Source organism: Protopterus annectens, chromosome 12.part0 (genome assembly GCF_019279795.1).
Source record: "Protopterus annectens isolate FY-2018-M chromosome 12.part0, PAN1.0, whole genome shotgun sequence".
Lineage (NCBI taxonomy): Eukaryota > Metazoa > Chordata > Ceratodontiformes > Protopteridae > Protopterus > Protopterus annectens.
In genome coordinates, this window is record NC_056746.1 from 826,088,733 (window position 1) to 826,111,232 (window position 22,500).

Consider the following 22,500-nt stretch of genomic DNA (forward strand, 5'->3'; position numbering starts at 1 on the left):
CCACTCTGTCTATGTGTCATTCCATTGTTACCTATCCCTTTTGCATCACTTCCTCCCTGTTGATATTTGTCCATGTATGTGTTTGCTTGTGTGACCTCTCCCATATTGCAACTTACTACCATCCCACTCTTCCCTTCTTAGAAAATGTACACCTGCCACCAAAAAAACTCTTTCTTCCATACTTACCAATCTCACCTTCATTTTATACTTTTGTGTGTTCCTCTGCCTGTTGTTTCTCATTTATGACTTTATTACCCCTTTTCCTCCCCATTTATATAATAACATTTCTTGCCATTAGCTGCAGATAGTGCACATGTATCATGTATGAGACACTTCATAGCTTGTGTGAATGTACATATAGTTGGATACATGACCTGCATATCATATTTCCTTTGAGTCTTAGGACTGCAGTAGCATAGTGTATGTTTCACCATGGCTACTGCTGGTTGTGCAACTGTGGCTCCTTCACACTCCACATGTTTCTTGCACCAATGTGCTATGCCTCCTGTTACATGTGCATAATTTGTAACATGCCTCATCTCACTATTTCTGGGTTGAATTTTTTTTTTCCTATGCAGTTGTGTTATAAATTGTTCTGAATACCTCCTTTATGCTTTTGTTTCATTGATAGATTAGTTAGACGAAGTATAGCAGCATTTTGTGGTTTGTTTGAATGGTGACATGATGCTGCGGAGTTGTAGTGGGAACACTTTACCAACTTCAGGATATTTTTTCTTTTTCTTTTTCCCTTGTTCTGTGACCATGGGTTTAGAATATCTAAATAAGCATGTTTATTTTTTTTCAATTTTACAACAAAAAGTGTGTGTGTGTGTGTGTGTGTGTGTGTGTGTGTGTGTGTGTGTGTGTGTGTGTGTGTGTGTGTGTGTATGTGTGTGTGTGTGTGTGTGTATGTGTGTGTGTGTGTGTGTGCTCGCGCGTACGTGTGTGCTTGTGTGCATATTTTGATGTTACTGGATCTGCTGTCAGTTTCTTTGTTGTTCCATCATAGATTCCATTAGCTGCCTTCACTCCACAAATTAATTTTTTAAAATGTTTTACAGATTACTGCAATCAACTTGGCAGTCTCCATCCTTTTAATTGTTTTTTCTCTTATGTTTTTTTATTGCCATTTCTTCAGTGCACTTGTTGAGAGCAGAATGGCATTCCTTACTACATTCTTTCCATAGGAGAACTTTTTTAAGGGTAAATAAATGAATCAACAAAAAGTACAGTTTTGTACCTACCATAAATGTAGATGTCCGATAGGTATGCATCTGCAGTCATAACATATGGGTTGACCTGCCTCAGGCAGCCCTTCGGTCGGCTGGATTCCAAAGTCTGGGTCTGGCCTCGGCTGATGTTGCACTTTCCCCGACGTCAGAGCGTCTGGGGTATAAAAGCATCAGCCGACGCCATTTTCCTCAGTGTTTCTTGCCCCAGATGCCAGGTGCCCTCTAGGAAGGCCAAATTTGGAGGAATGCAATAAATTCCAAACATTTTCCAAAATATATACATATATATGCAAACAAATATACCATAATAGATCCCCCAGCTAGCTAATGGAGGGGTAAGCACCCTAGGAATACCACAGAGGGGAAGGAGGGAGGGTAAACCTGACTGCAGATGCATACCTATCGGACATCTACATTTATGGTAGGTACAAAACTGTACTATGTCCTTCAAGGATGCATCTGCAGTCACAACATATGGGTAGAATACCATAGCCAATCTGGGGGAGGAGGCACTAAGAAAAGGATGGTGTAGTTAAGATACCCTGCAGGACTGCTGTAGCAAAACCTGCTCTGGATCTGGAGTATAAAGGTAAGTTGTAATGCTTGGCAAATGTATGCACAGAGTTCTATGTAGCAGCTTCTAAAATGTCCTTGGTAGCCACCCCTCTTAGGAAGGCTGTTGTGGTGGCTGTGGCCCTTGTGGAATGAGGCCTAATGTTTGCAGGAACCGTCTTTTCATGAAAGGAGTAGCAAAATCGAATACAATTTCCTATCCACTTTAAAATTGTCTGTTTGGAAATTGCTTTTCCTTGTACCCCAGCAGCATATGCTACAAGGAGTTGGTCAGTCTTTCTGTAACTTTTAGTTCTGTCCAAGTAGTAGCATAGTTGTCTGTGTATATCCAGAGTGTGTAGAAGTTTTTCCCCTTTATTTTGTGGATTTGGGAAGAATGTAGGCAAGTGAATAGCTTGGTTTAAGGATACCCTAGATACCACCTTTGGCATAAAGGTAGGATTGGTTCTCAATGAAACTCTGTCCTGATGGAAGATAAGAAATAGCTGTATTGCCATTAAAGCTTGTAACTCAGATACTCTTCTTGCTGAAGTTATGGCCAGAAGGAATGCAGTTTTCCAAGACAGAAACTGTAGATCCGCCAATGCTGCTGGTTCAAAGGGAGGAAGTGTTAGTTTCTCCAGCACAAAATTGAGATCCCAAGTAGGTAAAGGAGGTTTCCTTGGAGGATTGATGTTTTTGATTCCTCTCAGAAATTGCCTGAGGAGAGAATGCGAGAAGATAGGTGGATCAACATTGTATTCTGCTGAAATTGCTGAGGCATGAATCTTAATGGAAGAATAGGACAGGCCATTGTGGTACAATTCAGCTAAGTATTCCCGAATATGTGCCATGCTCGCCAATGTCATATCTAAGCCTTTTGTTGTGTTCCAAATGAGAAATCTTTTCCATTTTGCTGAGTATGTCTTCCTTGTGGAAGGTCGGCGAGCTTCCATAATAATGTCCTTTACTCTCTGTGATAAGTTATTCTGCGGAGGGTTTATGGAATTTTCCAGGCAGTTAGCTGCAATGTTTTCAAGTTGGGATGCATGATCTTGAAATTGTTTTGCGTCAGAAGAAGTGGCCATAGGGGGAGAGGCCACGGTTTCGTCTGTGACATGCTCCTCAATAGTGGGTACCAGTGCTGCCTTGGCCAGTCTGGAGCTATCAGAATCACTCTTGGCTGTTCTGTCCTGATCTTCAGTAAAACCTTGGACATTAATGGGAGAGATGGGAAGGCATAGACTTTTAGAGCTTTCCAGCTGAAAGAGAGGGAGTCCACCCTCCAAGCTTGTGGGTGATTCCTTGCTTGTTTATGTACCACATGACTGTGGTGTTGTCTGTCCTTATTAACAGGTGGCCTTGATGGAGGAAGGGTTTGAAGGTCTCGATTGCATGTATCACTGCCAGCATTTCCTTTTGGTTTATGTGTATGCGCAGCTGTCCTTGAGACCATAGGCCTTGGATACATTTGCCCTCCATGTGTGCTCCCCATCCTCGGTCTGAAGCGTCCGTGGTGATGGTTTGTCTTGTTTTTGGTTTGTTGAAAGGTAACCCTCTGTTGGACTGGCAGGCTTGAGCCCACCACAGGAATTCCTTTTGAAGGCAAGGAATGATTGGTATCAAAGTTTCCAAACTGTGACTGTGCTGAGACCACACACTCCTTAGGTACCATTGTAATTTTCTCATATGCAGCCTGGCTTGTGGAATCAGAATTATGCAGGATGCCATGTAACCCAGGGCCTGCAGGATTTTCCTTGCAGTTAGCTGAGTTTGTCTTGTCAGATGCATGAAGTAATCCGGAAGTTGTTTTTGTTTTTCTTCTGTGAGAAAGGCCATTTGGGTGGTTGTGTCTAGATCTGCCCCTAAAAAGGTTATCCTTTGGGATGGAACAAGTCTTGATTTTTGGATGTTGACTGTGTATCCCAAGGCCTGCAATAGGTGGATGGCACAATCCAAGTCCTTTATCAAATTTCTCTTGTTGTCCGCTTGTATAAGGCAGTCCTCCAGATATGGGTAGATTTGAATCCCCTGAAGTCTGTAGTGTGCAATTACTGATGCCAGGCATTTTGTGAATACTCTGGGTGCAGTAGATAAGCCAAAGGGCAATGCTGAGAATTGATAATGCTCTGATCCTGCAAGAAATCTGAGGTGTCTTCTGCAACTTTGCCGAATAGGGACATGCAGGTATGCCTCCTTGAGATCTAGAGTCACCAGCCAAGACTCCTTGCCCAGCATGGGAAGAAGTTGCTGTAGGGTCAGCATCTTGAATTTTGGCACAATGAGATAAGTATTCAGTGCGGACAGGTCGAGAATAGGCCTCCATTGATTTTCTTTTCTTGGAACAAGGAATAATCTGGAGTAAAATCATTGGCCTTGTTCTGAAAGAGGTACCTTTTCTATGGCTTTCATTTGCATTAAGTTGTTGATCTGCTTTAAAGCCTCTGCCCTCTGATTTGGTGGCAGGTTTGGCATTCCGTTTCTTCTTGGCAAGGTGTGGAAGTGGAACCTGTATCCTTTGTCTATTATTTGCAGTGTCCATGTGTCCCTTGTAATGTAATGCCAGTTTTTTGAGAATAAAGAAAGCTTTCCGCCCAATGGTGCTTCCAATTGAGCCCTGGTCGGCGGAATCAAAGGAAAGTCATTGAGTCTGTCCAGGAGTAGTAGTTGTTGCTGTTCCTGTACTACCTCTCTGGTTGGTAGGCTGCCACTGTCTGCCTCTGTAGGAGCCTCTAGCTTGCCCTCTACCTCTGGGACGCCTGTTCCTGCCCCTCTGGGATTTGTCCGAGTCTGGAAAGGAGCAATTCTTAGTAGGCCAGTTTCTGCTGAATCTCGGTGGTTGTACTTGCAGAAAGTCCTTAACTGTTTGCACAGATTTTGCCTTTTCTTCAAACTTCTTTAAGACCTCCTGAGCCGAGGAACCAAATAATTTTTGTTTTTCCATTGGAGCATCCAGGAGTTTAGCTTTAACATGGTCTGGTAAAGATTGTTCCTTCAACCAGGCATGCCTACGAATAACTGCCCCAGTCATAGCTGACCTACATGAAGCTTCCAGTGCATCATAACCACACTGTAAAAAGTGATTACTAACCTGCTGTGAGTTATGTACCAGATCCTGAAGGGAATTTTGGTCAAGGGGTTCAGAAGAGGAAAGCTTCTTATGTAATTCATCTAACAAATACTCTTGGTACTGTATCATATGAAATTGACAATTTAATGCCCTCATGGAAAGAGTTGCAGAAGTATATACCTTCTTTCCCCATCTCTCTAAAGCTCTAGACTCCCTTTCAGAAGGTAGAGGATTCTTGGCAGTGGCAGCTGCAACCCCTTTTGGGCCCTGAGAGATAGTATCTGGGTCTGCAGAGTGGGCCTTGTACAGATGTAGATGAGAATCCGGCACCCTGTAGTATCTATCAGGTTTTGCAGGAGCCGGAGGGAGAGAATCAGGGGCTGTACTAACATCATTGTACACATCATCAATAACATTCAGAACAGGAGGTATAGCTAAGGGCCTATGCTGAGGTAAATGTAAAAAGGTCCTTAATCTCTTTCTAGAATCAGAAAATTCCTGACCCTGCCATTGAAAATGTTCTCTCATAGAGTGTAGTGTCTCACCAAAAGAAAACTCTTCAGGAGGGGAGGCCGAAGGGATGGATTCTTCAGCATCAGAATTCTCGTAGGCTGAATAAGCCTCCTCCTGGTGACCTGACAACACAGTGCCATCCGTGGACTCATCTGAAGAGTGTTGGTCAGAGGGCTCAGTCCTGGGCCTTTTGTCTGGTGGTGGATGAGAGCCCCTGTCTGGGTGAGGCTGAGAACCTCTAATTAAAGAGATAAGATCCTCTGCAAGGCTGAGGATCTGAGAACTGGAAGAAGGTCTCTGAGAGGTAGTCTTGGGAGGCAAAGCTTTAGCAGCTTTAGCCCTGGAAAAAGCCTTAATGGACATGGATGCAGGGGGTCTGGCTGCACCACGTGCAGGAGTAGATTTGTCCAAAGGAATGGTGTCGGACATTTCCTGGGCACTGGATTCAGTTGGTAGCTCAGTAGCCGACTCAGCCGGGGCCTCCAGGGCCGCGGTGGTCGCTTGAGTGGATTCGGTTAAAGGAAGTACCGAGGACTCGGTTTCGGCCGAAACCGAGACACTCGCGGTAGGCCTAACCGTGGTTTCAGCTGAAACTGCGGGCCGCGAGTGTCGGTCCTTGTCCTTCCGTTTTTTCACCAAATGTGATGTCGGAGTCTCCGACGGCATCTTATATGCGAAATTAGCCCCAAAGAATTCCTCTGCAAACTCCGACCGACGTCTAAGAGTTCGTCGGTTGAAGGAAGCACAGGCTGAACAGGCCGAGACGTCGTGGTCTGGGCCTAAGCAAGGGAGGCAGTAAGAGTGGAAATCCTTATGAGGTGTTGGTTTCCCACAAGTTAAACAATTATTTACTTTATCTGACATCGGCTGAGGCAAGAAAGAGTCCCCAATGGGGTACTTAGCTTATTCAAAGTCTTTGGTAGCTGAATCACAGGATCTGACCGACCTGCACTTGCGAACTGCTTCTACTTCGGGCACCGCACGGCAAGAAAGACTGAGGAAAATGGCGTCGGCTGATGCTTTTATACCCCAGACGCTCTGACGTCGGGGAAAGTGCGACATCAGCCGAGGCCAGACCCAGACTTTGGAATCCGGCCGACCGAAGGGCTGCCTGAGGCAGGACAACCCATATGTTATGACTGCAGATGCATCCTTGAAGGACATCTTAATTTGTACGAGGGTAGTGTGACAGCGGTGAGGTCTGTGGTGGGAGAGATGGATGTGTTTAAGGTGGAAGTGGGATTACATCAACGATCAGCTCTGAGCCCTTTCTTATTTGCAATGGTGATGGACAGGTTGACAGATGAGATCAGACAGGAGTCCCCATGGACTATGATGTTTGAAGATGACATTGTGATCTGTAGTGAAAGTTGGGAACAGGTGGAGGAGACCCTGGAGAGGTGGAGATATGCTCTAGAGAAAAGAGGAATGAAGGTCAGCAGGACTAAGACAGAATATATGTGTGTGAATGAGAGGGAGGATAGAGGAATGATGAGGATGCAGGGAGTAGAGTTGGCGAAGGTGGATGAGTTGAATTACTTGGGATCAACAGTTCAGAGTAATGGTGAGTCTGGAAGAGAGGTGAAGAAGAGAGTACAGGCAGGATGGAGTGGGTGGAGAAGAGTGTAAGGAGTGATTTGTGACAGACGAGTACAAGTAAGAGTGAAAGGGAAGGTCTACAAGAGGGTAGTGAGACCAGCTATGTTATATGGTTTGGAGACAGTGGCATTGACAAAAAGGCAGGAGTCAGAGCTTGACCTGGCAGATTTGAAGATGTTAAGATTTGCACTGGTTGTGACGAGGATGGCCAGGATTAGGAATAAATATATTAGAGGGTCAGCCCAGGTTGGAAGGTTTGGAAACAAAGCCAGAGAGGCAAGATTACGTTGGTTTGGATATGTGCTGAGGAGGGATGCAGAGTATATTGGGAAAAAGCTGCTAAGGATGAATACTGCCAGGTAACAGGAAAAGAGGAAGGCCTAAGATAAGGTTTATGGATATGGTGAGAGAGGACATGCAGGTAGTTGGTGTGACAGAGCAAGATGCAGAGGACAGGAAGAAATGGAAACAATTGATCTGCTGTGGTGCCCCCTAACAGGACCAGCCGAAAGAACAAGAAGAAGAACAAAACTTAATTTGGCAAAACATGAGTAACTAAAATAATAACCCACTTGTGAGTATATAAAATCTATCCTGAGAGGGAATTAATTCACAGTGGTTTCTATTTAACTAGTGGGGAGTCAATTAATCCTGTTTTGCCACACTGTGTTTTGGTCTTTTGTAAATAATACCTTTTTCAAAACATTTTGCAGATCAGTGCAAAAAATACAGTAGTCTGTCCTTCTTATTGTCATTCAAACACTACAGCTGGGGTAGGATAACCCTAGCTGTTCTTACCTCCTCAAGTGAACTTCTCCAAACTGATTAGTGTAGAAAATACATTAGCTTACAAATCTACACCTGTCTTGTACCACTACTTGTTGTAGTCCCTTACCTTCTGTACTTGTAGGATTGTGGCAGGGTATTTCTGGCTGCTCTCCATCTGTCAAGTTGTCTTTCCCAAATAGTTTCTAATTCCATATGCAACACAATATTATGCACCTATACTTTTAACCCTCAGTATTTTAATGGGGGGGGGGGGCTTTTATGGGGCTTGACCCAAATCCAACTGTCCAGGTTCTAATATCAGATTAATTTTTACAGCATTCAGCACCTCACAGTGAAGTACACAAAAATAAACATGTGCATGCATATTTATGTATAAACATGAATACTATTTCATTTTAGTGCCACACACAACAACATAGAGATTACCAGCACTTACAATACTCATGGAATGCCACTCTGAGCGCCCCTCACAGCCTTACAATTTTGTGATCTTAACTGTTGAAAGAGGTTCAGCTTCAAGATAACACTAGTTTCATCTTATAATCATACCTCTTAACTGTCCATACTTTTGTAGTACATCCATATTTTTGCCTCATATTTTTGTCAGTTCCTCATAAAATTTGTGATTTTCTGGATTTTTGTGGCAAATCAAGGAGGACTGAATTCACTAAATAATGACAATCATTTGAGTTTCAGACTTCATTTCCTTTACCTAATGCAAGATAACACAAGACCTTTTATTCTAACTAGTTTCTAAGTTTATAAGAGCAATATATAAAATGTGTACCTATTTTGGGGGCTTTGTTGCCCCATTATTTTTGGCTTTATCCATATTTTTTGTGCAAAGAGGTTGAATGCTATGCTTGTAATACTTATTTTGCTATCCATGTCTAATCCTAAATGTTTGTTTATTTGTTCATCCTTAATAATTGTTTTCAACAGGATTATAACTGTTCCTTTTACAGGGAAGGTAGTGCGTATGTAATCTTGTCAAACTCTTTACTTGTCCTAAATCCTCAGTACCACCAGTCAACCTTCTCTGAATGGTAATCACTTGATTTGAAAACTTTTCTTTGACTGAAATGATCTGGTGCAAAGTGTGAAAAGGATCTTTAAACTGAGGCAAACAGCCCTCTCTTCAAAACTTCTGTTTTTGTATGGATATATTCAGTCTGAATAGGCTGTAGCAGTTTTAAAGTTGATTGTATTTGGCATTTGGTATAGGAGTACGATAGAATAACCCCCCACTCCCACTTTGGAAGATAAATTTGTCAACCACAGAGGCTTCAACTATAATAACCAAAATTTGTGTTTCTTTTGGTAAACTGCAATTTTCAGACAGTAATATTTGCATGATGAATCATTTTCAGAAAATCATCATACAGCCCATCTAAACACCATGCAAATAGTTAACAAAACTGTTTCTAAAAGAATGTGATAATCTATTAAACTCCAAAAGAATCCTTAGACCTGAAAAGTTTAAAGTCCTTAGTGGCAAACATCTTACTAAAGAATTCATTTATTACTTCAATGTAAATATTATCAGTATTCAGTATGGATTTTAAATATCTGTCCTCCTTTAACTTTTGTACTGTATCTTTAATTTATTGTCATTCTTATGATTTTACTGCATTTTCCTACTGCATTTCATCTGTTTTCTGCATTTACGACTTATAAGGTCAGTTTTATCATGTCATCTGTTGATATGGTATGATTGTTCAGTGTTGTTAATTATCCCTGCAGTGCTGAGGGTATCTGTGCATTTCACAATGTATGATTTGCTACCTGCAGTTCTACAATTATCATAGCAGGATCTCTAAATTTTGTAAATATGAAAAATATGTGTCACAAGACACTGAGGCGACAAGCAGCAGGAGAGATAGGTTTAATATAAATCCCATGAAAAAGATCATGATACAAATGTTTGTGTTTGTCCCTCATGTGTACTCACCACCAGGTTTAACTTTCCATACAGAAATGAGACGTTTTTCATCTTCTGTGAGATGCACACCTACTGGTGGGTTTTGTCCAGATCTTAGGTATTCTTTAAGGGAATTTGCTTTTTTATGTGCATGGCGTTTCATATCATTCAAACGTTTTTGAAAGGCATTCACAGTGCGCTCTCTACCACCAGCATTATTTATTTTGCGTGTCATCTTCTCCAACAGTATGTCCATAGTATGCTTGTTCCCACCTTTGCGAAAAAGTTTTTCCTTTAAGGTAAGTGCAGCCTTCATCAATGTAGCATTCTCTCTCTCTGAAAATGGATGATTTCTTCTGCGTTGCAATCCAGCATCTGCCATAATGATGCCTACAAGGAAGATGTGGGAGAGCAATAAGTCATACATGCTAGCTTCATAGTTTATGTATGTGTCACACTGCATATCAACAATATGTATACAAAACTGTGCAGAACCACAGACACATACCTGATGGCATAAATATAGTGTAGCTATAGCTGTATGGAAAATGTAAGGCATACATATAGGAGTTCCCTAGTAAACTCTACCTCTTTTTGCATCAGACACTATCTTTTCAGATTTGTATGTTTCCTACAGCAAGAAACAGTTGTATACATCAATATGTATATGTGTGAAAGGCTGCATAACATCAAATCTTATCATATCTTATTGAATTACCTATTTTGTTGGCCTTATGCCATAACTGTTACTGGCATGCTGTTACGAAAAGTGTTAAATTGTGTTTCTAATTATGTGAAATATTAGTCTGTCTACCTGCATGTCTGTGATGTAATAGCTAGGTGTTACATGTATAAATGTCAGTGAAAATAGTCTGTATGTTGTCTGTACATTGAGTCTGGAGACACTGAATTTTGTTCAGACTTTACACTTGTGTTATTTCTGAATGACAATAAAGTTTACTTTGGCTATCACTTTGACTTTGTTCTTTTATTTATTGTTGTGTTTCACATAATATGCATTGAAATGTAATTGGGTTATTTCCAGTGTTCTGGCATGCTGTTATTACTAACAATATTTTGTTCATAGCTTATTGCTATGCCTCTATCACCACAGCATGACAGGGTAGGCTGGTTCTCATGATCCACCTACCCTACCTTAGCTGGCCATGGCACCGGGTCCTGGCATGTCTGAGAGCCAGGCCAGTGGTATCCCCTCCACTGCCCCTTGAACCACCTTCAGGTGGAACCACATCAGAGGATGGGGCCCAGCCCTCCCCTGAGAGCGGTGGTGGAGGGGCGGTAGTCATCCAACAGCAACTACCGGCCATGGTGCGCAAGATCGTTCATTGGAGCTACGAACACAGCCTGTGCCATATTGAGGGCACACTGGCCAACCTGGTGGGGCAGGCTGGCCTTGGCACCCAGCGTGCAGCACAGCCACCTTCGGGGCAGTGAAGGACCAGTGTGGACTGCCCTTGGGTGGAGATGTTAGTGACACTGCTGCTGTCTGAAGGCACATGTGACTCTGATTCCACAACACCCTCTCCATCCAAGGTGATTACCCCCCTCATATGTCATACACTGCCCCGATCTGCTGCCTTGTTTGTCTGCAATTGCATCCTCTCCTGCCCAACTTACCTCACCACATGTAACTGCATCCCTTCCCCAACATTCCACTCTGTTCTTAAAAAAAAAAAAAAAAAAAAAAAAGCACCTGTCCCACAAAAAAAATACTGTCCCATACATAGGTCTCCATATCACACACGTGTCCACTAGACACAACTAATTTGGTCCAATTTGCTTGAAAACACATTTATGTTCCCCTTACCCCACTCTCTCTGATGTTTGAGAGTCCAAATTCATCTGCAAAATCTTTCAAAATGCACAGCTGTTGGTGTACAAGAAATGGATAGCTATGGTTCTGTCCTACACCCTTCCTGCACATCCCTACCTGCTTTTCACTATGTTTTTCCCCTGCTTGCCCCCATTTTACCACTGTCCTATCATCGCCTTTTTCTTTTCTTTATATTTTTTCAGCTCTGATTTGCATTGATTTGCATGGATCTTAGCTTCTCTTAAATGAGCTTTAAAGTGTTTTAATGCCTATATGTGTCTATTTTATTATTTGTTTATTAACATTTGTTCACCGGGAAAGTCCACTGGGTCAGAGACCCATTTTCAGTGGAGGCTCAGGGAGAAAAGCTCCACAAGCAAAATGCAAAGGAACAATAATTAAAATACAGTGTAACAATGTTACTGATATAACAGGAAGAAAAAAACATAGAATATATACACACACAGAAGGTAGGAAATAAAACAAGAATTTTACAATTGAATAGTAGTGTTACATAATTTCCTTCTTTGGTGAGATTCCAGTCTCCTATATAGTAAAAATACACTAATAAATGTGAAGACTGGGTTTTTGCAAAGATTTTGTCATTGTAGTATTTGGTGAAGTATACTGTTTAAGGTGGTTTGCTTTTGAGGCAGGTGCAGGATGGATTGTCTAGACAATGTGTTTTTAGGGCTACATTAAAAGTTTTTGGGTGGTCAGTTTGACTTATTTCAAATGGAAGGTTATTCCATAGCTTAGCTATGTTATGGGAGAACAGGCATTGTCCTGCTCTTTTGTTGTCTTTAGTTACTGTAAGCATCAGTTTACAGGAAGATCTTAGTGATGTCCTTCATGAATGCAACTGCAGTCATAACATATGGGTTGTCCTGCCTCAGGCAGCCCTCGGTTGGCCGAATTCCAAAGTCTGGGTCTGGCGTCGGCTGGTGTCGCCTCCTCTCCCACGTCACAACGGCTGGAGTATAAAGGCATCGGCCGACGCCATCTTCTTCAGTCTTTCTTGCCGCGCGGTGCCCGAAGCAGAAGCAGTTCGCAAGTGCCGGTCGGTCAGCTCCTGTGTTTTCAGTACTGAAGTCATCTAAAAGCTAAGTACCCCATTGGGGAACATTTATTCTTGCCTCAGCCGATGTCAGAACAAATTGAGAAAGTTAATAATTGTTTGTCTTGTGGTAAACAAATACCTCATAAGGACTTCCATTCTCTCTGCCTTCCTTGCCTGGGCCCAGACCAAGATGTCTCAGCCTGTGCTGCCTGTGCTTGCTTTAATAAGCGCACTCTCAGGCGCCGGGCAGAATTCGCCAAGGACTTTTTCGGTGAATCTTTTGCGTATATCATGCCGTCGGATCAACCGGCAACCCAATCTGCTAAAAAACGCAAGGACCGGGACCGACATCCTCGGTCCGCGTCAACTACCGATGCTACTCCCAAACCCTCTGCTAGTGCTCCGGTCCCTTCGGAATTGGTAAATCAACCACTCCAGGCTGACGACACAGCGTTAACACGACCTTCGGTCTCTGAGATCTCTCCGGTGCCGGTTGTTGATTTTCCTCCAGAAACCGAAGTACTGGATCTACCCAACACCATTTCTGTGGACAAGGTTACGCCTGCACGTGGGGCTGCTAGGCCTCCTGTATCCATGTCCATCAAGGCCTTTGCACGTGCTAAGGCCGCCAGCCAGGTCAAGGCCCATCCTAAACCTACTGCCCAGGCCCCTTCTTCTGATAAGCAGATCATGTCTCTGGCTGCTGATCTTATTTCCCTTATCAGGGGGTCTCAGCCTCATCCGGACAGGGGTTCTCAGCCACCTGCAGAGAAAAGGCCTAGAACTGAGCAGGCAGGCGACCTCTCTTTGGATGAAGCCTCTGGGGATTCTGAGCATTCTGATACCCAAGAAAAATCCTTCCAGGCCTACGAGGACTCTGATGCTGAGGAATCAATTCCCTCTGCCTCCCCTCCAGAGGATTTCTCATTTGGTGAAGTCCTGCATTCCATGAGGGAACATTTTCAATGGCAGGGTCAGGAATTCTCTGACTCCAGGAAAAGGCTTCGTACCTTCCTCAAGCTTCCCCAGCACAGACCTTTGGCTATTCCACCTGTTATGGATGTTTTGGATGATGTTTCCTCTGACTCCAGTGCTAACCCTGATTCTCTTCCTCCTGCTCCTGTCAAGCCGGACAGATATTATAGGGTCCCTGACACTCACAAGCACCTTTTTAAGGCCCACTCTGTGGATCTAGAAACTATTTCACAGGGCCCCAAGGGAGTGGCTACCTCCTCTGCCAAAAACCCACTGCCAGTGGACAGAGAAGCAAGGTCCTTGGAGAGATGGGGTAAAAAAGTATATACCTCTACTACCCTAGCCATGAGGTCACTTAACTGCCTTTTTCACATGTTTCAGTACCAAGATTTTCTCCTGGATGATTTACAGAAAAAGTTAGCATCTCCTGAGCCTATTGATAAAAAGGCATTGCAGGATCATATACATAACACTCAACAGGTTAATAACCATTTTCTTCAGTGTGGTTATGATGCACTGGAAGCTTCATGTAGGGCAGCTATGACTGGGGCTGTGATACGTAGACATGCTTGGTTAAAGGATCAGTCTTTGCCTGACCATGTTAAAATAAAGTTACTGGATGCACCTTTGGAAAAACAGAAGCTTTTTGGTGCTAATGCACAAGATGTATTGAAATCCATAGAGGAAAAAGCAAAGTCAGTACAGACAGTCAAGGATTTCCTTCAGGTTCAGCCACCCAGATTCAGCAGAAACTGGCCCTCAAAGAATTGGTCCTTCCCCGGCTCTGACAAGTTTCAAAGAGGAAAAAGCAGACGTGCCCGAGGTAGAGGGCAATACCGAGGATCTTACAGGGGCCGCCAATGGCAACCTCCAAATCAAAGAAGTGGCGCAGACAGTTCAGCTGCACCACAAGGACAATCACAATGACTTGACTTTCGTTCCGCCTACAAAGGTTCAAAGAGAAGCACCTTTGGGTGGAAAATTATCCTTATTCTCACAAAACTGGCACATCTTAACCAAGGACAACTGGATTCTGGATTTGATAGACAAAGGTTACAGATTCCACTTCCACACATTACCAATAAGACAAGGCATGCCAAACCTGCCACATCATCAAAGGGCAGAGGCACTCTCTCAAGTTTCCAAGCTGTTAAGTATAAAAGCAATAGAAAGGGTTCCTCCTCAGGAGCAAGGCCAGGGATTTTATTCAAGACTGTTCCTTGTTCCAAGAAAAGAAAACAAATGGAGACCCATACTGGACTTGTCATCTCTAAACACTTTTCTCATAGTGCCAAAGTTCAAAATGCTGACGTTGCAGCAACTCCTTCCCATGTTGGGCAAGAGGTCTTGGCTGGTCACTCTGGACCTCAAGGAGGCATATCTGCATGTCCCAATCAGACAAAGCTGCAGAAGATACCTCAGATTTCTTGCAGGGACAGAGTATTATCAATTCTCAGCATTGCCGTTTGGCTTATCTACTGCACCCAGAGTGTTCGCGAAATGCATGGCATCAGTAGTGGCACACTGCGGACTGCAGGGGATTCAAATATACCCCTACTTGGACGACTGCCTCATACAAACAGACAACAAACAAACCTTAAAAGAAAATTTGGACTATGTCATGCATCTACTGCAGGCCTTGGGATACACAGTCAACATTCAGAAGTCAAAACTACTGCCATCCCAACAGATTATCTTCTTAGGAGCCAAACTGGACACAGAAAACCAAATGGCCTACCTCACAGAGGAAAAACAGCAGCATTTACCAGAGTACTTCAAAAGCCTAGCAAAACTCTCCCAGATGACTGCAAGGAAAATCCTGCAGGCCCTGGGGTTCATGGCATCTTGCATCCTTCTGATACCTTTGGCAAGACTTCATATGAGAAAGCTGCAATGGTATTTAAAAAAATTATGGTCTCAACACAGCCAAAGCCTAGAGGACATAATCCCACTTATTCCATGTCTGCAAAAAGAATTTTTATGGTGGGCTCAAGCCAGTCAGCTAAACAAAGGCATGTCTTTCAACAGACCTCAAGCAGGCCAAATGATTACAACAGACACCTCAGACCATGGATGGGGGGCGCACATGGAGGGCAGATGCATTCAAGGTCAATGGACGCCAAAGGAAAGACATCTGCACATAAACCAAAAGGAGATGTTGGCAGTGATACATGCAATCGAGACTTTCGAAAAATCACTACAACAAGGACATTTGCTAATAAGGACAGACAACACCACTGTCATGTGGTACATAAACAAGCAGGGAGGCACTCATTCTTATCCCTCTGCAGACTAACAATGCTTCTCTGGGGAAAATCCCTGAGCCTGAAGATACATTTACAATCCCAGTTTGTACCAGGCAAGGACAATGTACTGGCGGACAACCTGAGCAGAAATTTCATGGATCCACACGAATGGATGCTGCACCCTCACATTTTCTCTCAACTGACAAAGGCATGGGGAAGACCGGATGTAGATCTTTTTGCTTCCCACTTACATCATCACCTGGAAAAGTTCTGCACAAGGACTCACCATCCTCTAGCCTGGAAAATGGATGCTCTCTCCTTCAGCTGGAATTCTCTAAAAATTTATGCATTCCCTCCTCTGCCTCTGCTGACCAAGGTGATACTGAAGATCAAAGCAGACCAACCAACAGGCATCTTGATAGCTCCAGACTGGCCAAGGCAACACTGGTACCCATTGCTATTGACCATAGCTCGGACCAAACCATGGCCTCTGACCCTATGGCCCCTGCTCCTAACACAACACAATTACAGGACTGTACATCAAGACCTGAAAACATTACATCTGACAGCCTGGAGGCTAACATGACATCTCCACCTTACTCTCTTTCAAAATCAGTTCAAGAAATCTTGCTGGAAGCACGCAGATCTTCCACCAGAAAAAACTATTCAGCCAAGTGGAAGAGATTCAGCATCTGGAATGCCAACAGGGGTCAGGATACAGCATTACCGAGTATACCTCAGATTTTAGAATACTTGGCAGAACTATTTCATACTGGACTCTCATACTCTTCAATAAAGATTCATGCCTCAGCAATCTCAGCAAAATACAACTGTGACCCTCCTGTGTTTTCTCATCCTCTGATAAGACAGTTTCTAAGAGGAATAAAGAATATCAAACCTCCCAGAAAACAGCCAGTACCTGCATGGGACCTCAATTATGTGTTGGAAAAATTAACTCTTCCTCCATTTGAGCCAGCAGCAACTTCAGAAATGCAATTTCTTTCATGGAAGACGGCCTTCTTATTGGCAGTCACATCTGCAAGAAGAGTTTCGGAGATACAGGCACTCATGGCAGTGCCTCCCTTCCTCATTTTTCAAAAAGACAGAGTTTCTCTAAGAACCAATCCTACATTCATGCCAAAAGTTATTTCCAGGGTGTCTCTAAATCAAGCTATTCACCTGCCTACATTCTTCCCCAATCCTCAAAATAAGGGGGAAAAACTACTGCATACTTTGGACATAAACAGACAACTACGTTACTACTTGGACAGAACTAAGGCCACCAGAAAGTCTGACCAACTGTTTGCAGCCTATGCTGCTGGAGTGCAAGGAAAAGCAATCTCCAAACAAACAATTTCAAAATGGATTGGACATTGCATCAGATTCTGCTATTCTTTCCATGGAAAAGGTGTGCCAGCCAATATTAGGCCACATTCCACCAGAGCTATAGCCACTTCCACAGCTTTCCTAAGAGGAGTGGCAACAAAGGACATTTTAGAGGCTGCTACATGGAGCTCCATGCATACATTTACCAAGCACTACAACCTGCCCTTATACTCCAGATCCCGAGCAGGCTTTGCTTCAGCAGTCCTGTAGGGGATTTTAGCTACACCATCCTTATCATAGTTCCATCCACCCCCAGCTTGGCTATGGTATTCAACCCATATGTTATGACTGCAGTTGCATTCTTGAAGGACATAGTACCGTTTTGTACCTACCATAAATGTAGATGTCCGATAGATATGCAACTGCAGTCGGATTTTCCCACCCTCCTACCCCTCTGTATCCTTCCTTTTGGGTCCCTACCCCTTTCCCCATTAGCTGGGGGTATTTCCTATGGTGTATCTGTTTATTACTGTTGTGCATGTTTGGGATTATTTTTAGCCATTTACCAAATTTAGCCTTCCTAGGATGGCACCTGGCATCTGGGGCAAGAAACACTGAAGAAGATGGCGTCGGCCGATGCCTTTATACTCCAGCCGTTGTGACGTCGGAGAGGAGGCGACACCAGCTGACGCCGGACCCAGACTTTGGAATTCGGCCGACCGAGGGCTGCCTGAGGCAGGACAACCCATATGTTATGACTGCAGTTGCATATCTATCGGACATCTACATTTATGGTAGGTACAAAACTGTACTTTCTAGTGGGGGTGCATGTTTGTAGGATTGAGTTAAAGGCAGGGCAGTCATTTGGTTTAGAAATTAGTTTGTGGGCTAAGGTTAGTTGGATGTATTGTAGATGGTGGGAAAACTCTAGCCATTTTAGTTCAGTGATGGCATGGCAGTGGTGAGAATGGTGGGGTTTTCTGGAGGCAAATTTGGCTATTTTGTTATAGCAGGATTGTAATTTATTACTAAGGGTTGTGTGCTGGTTAGTGAAAATGGCACTACCATATAGAAGCGAGGGGATGAGTAGGGTATTAGCTAGTTTTATTCTGGTATACCTATCCAGGTAGAGTTTGTGATGGTATAGTTTACCTAGTTTGAAATGGGTTTTCTTGATTGCAGTTAGGATGTGTTGTTCGTATGTGAGTTTATCACCTATTGTTATATCTAGCAATTTGGCTGTTTTTACTAGTTCATTTTCTGTGCTGTCTTTCACTGTGACTCACATATACAAAATAAGCAGTTCTGTCTGGTCTCAAACCCAGGCCCTCTCTCTAGTATAACACAGTGCATTAACCCACCATGCTACATAAGTTTTAGCTTAAAGAGGTGTTTCCAGCACTACATACTGATTGCTACCTACAGTTAGTAAGCGTATAACTGAAATAAAAAGGTAATTGGAAAACTAGGAGTATACCTTGGATCCTGGTGCAATAATACAGCAGTGCACAGCCAAAGACATAATAATGGATGTCCATGAGGCCAGTGATGTCAGGTATATGTTCCCTTTTATCAGCAGCCTGTGGTAAGACACCTGCAAAGGCAGCAATGGTAAAGTACATGTTCAGCTGGGACCCTGGTGTAGAAATATAAAGCCACACACATACTGATGGAGGTAGAAATGTTTCTCACAACCTGTATGCATGCACATATATCTTGCAAATACACATGCTTTTGCAGTGTCTCAGCATCTCAGTCTGTTCAATGCATTGCATACAGTACATTTTGCATCACACAGTCCGGGGTTCGAATCCAGTGTTGTGTTTTACTTCAATTACATTATTGTGAAGACAGCAAGTACTGACTGTGTCTTGCAGTCTTAAACCCCACAGGTTACTGCTAAGTTATTAACTGCTAATCAGTTTTGCAAGACAAAGGCCTGCAGGCTGTTATGTTTCATAATACTTTAGAAGTGAAGACAAATAGTTCTTTCTCTCCTTCAGTGATTTTTATTAACTAACAGTACATAAGTGCGGGAGCCTCATGGAAAGCACCAGGGAGACTCCCAGAACAAAGGAATAAACAAGCTTATATACTGGTGATATTGCTGACAGTACAAAAATATAAAACTGAACCAATTAGATCATTACACAGGACAATTAACCAATTAAAGGTTTACCCGTAAACATAAGACAATTCACATCATCATATTTCCAGGCAGAAGAGACAATCGGATACACTTCCATAAAAGGCACATTTCCTGCTTTCAGGCAGACTCTTGTTTGTTCAGGATTTTTTCCATTATTCACGGTTCAGAGTTCACAGTACTCAGTACATCTCAGTTTATACAAACTGTCACATACTCAATTCCCTTGAAACACATGCTTTGGCTGTTCATATTCTACAATGCAGAGACACAATGCACATATCCATATAGCCTAACTATATGTTGCTTATTACTCTGTTATTCACACTGTTGCATAACAGATGTATCTTGAGCACATGCAGCAATTGGACTGTATAGAATACCTTTGCCTGGGCTCTACCGTAACAACAAGCCTGGCACAGCTGCCACAGGTACATGTACAGCTTGCTGTCCACCAAAGTATTCACACTCTCCCAAATGTGTTGCAGGCTGCAGCAGCTGCAGCCTGTAGCATATTCAGCTGTAAAGTTAGCTGCTACAGAACTAGCATACCTCCCCTCCCCCCAGAACAAGGGATCCAGACACAGCCATACTTAATGGGGGCAAAGGCCCAGAGAGAGTGACATGTTTAACACTCTGCCCCTACAAAGATAGTAGGTTAAAACACCAAAATAAGAAAATCGAGAAATCCACGTTGTCAAAACACCAAGTCCACAAAAAATGTATTTGTTAGCGCTTTCATGCACATATTCTTACAGGTATGAAGTGTGACACTGACTTTTCTCTCTTCCCTTACTGACCTCAGCCTACAATGTTTGCCAGTGAACTGCCAGATGACCACAATGTTATATGACACTGACCAAAAATATGAGGCAAAACTGTGGACATACTTCATACATCTCTACAGTGGACAGTATTTGTACCTACCCTCTGCGATGTTGTAGGCACCACACCACAGTAATGTTCATCTCAAACACTATGAAAGGGGTCAAGGTCTACATGAAGTCCTTGTGTATTGCACTGTGGTGGCATGCCATTGGCACAGATTGGTGCAGAGGCAATTACCTGTTAATGAGCATACCTTCAAAAGGCAAGCAACTAGTTATGGGGAACAGGTCTGTATGAAATTTCAGTCACACAGACAGCGTATGTCAAAAGCTTTTCCAGAGGAAAGATCCAAAAAAGGGATACTGCACTCCATCAGGTATGTAATAGATTTCTACATATATTACGGGATGCAGATGGGAGGATGAAGGTATGAGGAATAGGGATTACAGCAGTAGGCTTGTCTTACATCCATGGTATTGAGACGTCAGTGATACTCTGCTGTCCTACACCTGCAGGCATGCCTTTCAACTGTCCCTGCTTTCCATCACCTCTCACCTCTGTCCCTGTCAATGCCTCCTAAAATGGTCGGCTGTTGTAGGAAAGCTAGTGGATTACACATAATACATAGTGTCAATAACAAAGGGTGTACACTCCTGTAACATCAATGTACTGTATTTCACTTCATCTCATTCTGTGAATGTGTCAGATAAATAGTTCTAACATTGTAAAAGTGTCTCTGAATGTCCCTGATGTACTCTGCCCAAGTCTCTGTTTCATTGACATGTGTCCCTGTGTGGTTGAGAGCTATGCCAAACATACTTGTCAATCTCCTACAGCAAGAATTTAGGACAAAGCCATAATTAATGGGGGGCCAAAGGCCCATACTCAGCGACAGAGTATAAATATAGCCCATACAAAGTAAGAACATGAGTAGACTAACAGACTACTGTAACATAACTGTTTTCTGAGGGGTATGACATGTGAAAGTCAGATGCTGACTTTATTTCCTTACATGAACTATGCATTATTGGCCAGCCATTTGTCAGATATCCACAAGTTTGTGTGGAAAGGACCACATATATTAGGCAAACTTCCTGACATTCTGCAAGCATCTGTAGAGTTGAGAGATATGATGCCTATAGGGAACATATACTTCAGAAGGTTTGCATTGCTTTCTGTCATCGTGGCACATTGGTGTTGCTGGACTGTCCCCATATAGTTGTCATAATAGCACACTGCTATTTGTCTGACATTGACCATATGATGTATTAATGAGAATATGCCCTTAGGGGACACACCACAGTAGACTGCAGTGATGGGTGTTGGGACATACAGAACAAACTATCACAGCACACAGGGACATAACTCAATATCGCTCATGTCCTGGTGATATCCACACATATAGTGTGTACAGACTGTGGGGTATGAAGTGTGAGGGAGCAGGGGATAGTGCAGGCCATAATGTGCGTGCAGGATCTGTACATAGTGGATGTCCATGTATCTGGTCCTGTCATGTGTTCCCCTCTTGTGGTCTTTCAGAAATTATGTACCACAGGAGACATCCACCATTCACAACTGCAGAGAATGACATTATACTGGATGGCCTCAGATGCCATCATCACATCTTGCTTTCCAGGGCTCGGCACAATCGTGAACAGTGGGCAGCATTATGGACAGACCTTGTGCAGTCTGTTAATCAGATTGGTCAACAGGACAGGACCTATGAACAGATCCGACACCAGGCCATAGATATGGTGAATGCTGCATGGCAAAGGGCAGCTGCTGTTAGCAGGGATCATGTTGCTACTGATGGAGGGCCTGTGGTGGTACAACTACTCTCGGCTACAGAAGAATTTCTGGCAAATCTAGGATCAACCAACAGCTCCCAGGCATCCATCACACCACAAATTCTGGAGGTGGGTGCCACAGCATCCACTGAAAATGAACACCCAGGTAAGCTGAATGTGTTCACCAGTGTATTACTGTATCAGTCATTGTGGCAGGCTATACATACCAGTACATGGGAGCCAGGTCTATCTGCATGGGGGGGGTGTTATGCACAGTTGTGCACACATACTCAGAATGTCAGCAATATAGCCATTATCACAGTAGCTACTGTACATGTGGATATATGCAGTTATTATCTTGTAGTGCTACAACATGTGATGGTGCTGAATTACCCCACCCTTACCTCATCATAGGTCTGTCAGGAGTTACCCAAGCCCAGGGTCTTTTGCCTGGTAAGTATGGTACTGTTGTTTTATGGATCATATATACCATTTGACAGTTAAGGCATGCCATATTGCCCTACGTACATATGTTGTATTTAGCCAGAGTCGAATATTTATATGTTCCATTCTGGAACAGTTGATGACAGTTCATAGACTGGGCAATCACAGGTTTGTAGTT

The 22,500-nt window shown here is 43.2% G+C and overlaps 1 protein-coding gene across 2 annotated transcripts in view; it reads right to left on the reverse strand.

The window, feature by feature from the left end:
* LOC122816821 overlaps positions 1-22,500 on the reverse strand; it is a 475,172-nt gene that overhangs the window by 414,950 nt on the left and 37,722 nt on the right. For both annotated transcript variants that reach the window (XM_044089863.1, XM_044089862.1), the window contains exon 2: positions 9,707-10,066. In XM_044089863.1, coding sequence (XP_043945798.1) covers positions 9,707-10,058 — 352 coding nt within the window. In that variant the 5' untranslated portion in view covers positions 10,059-10,066. The remainder of the gene's footprint in view (positions 1-9,706; positions 10,067-22,500) is intronic.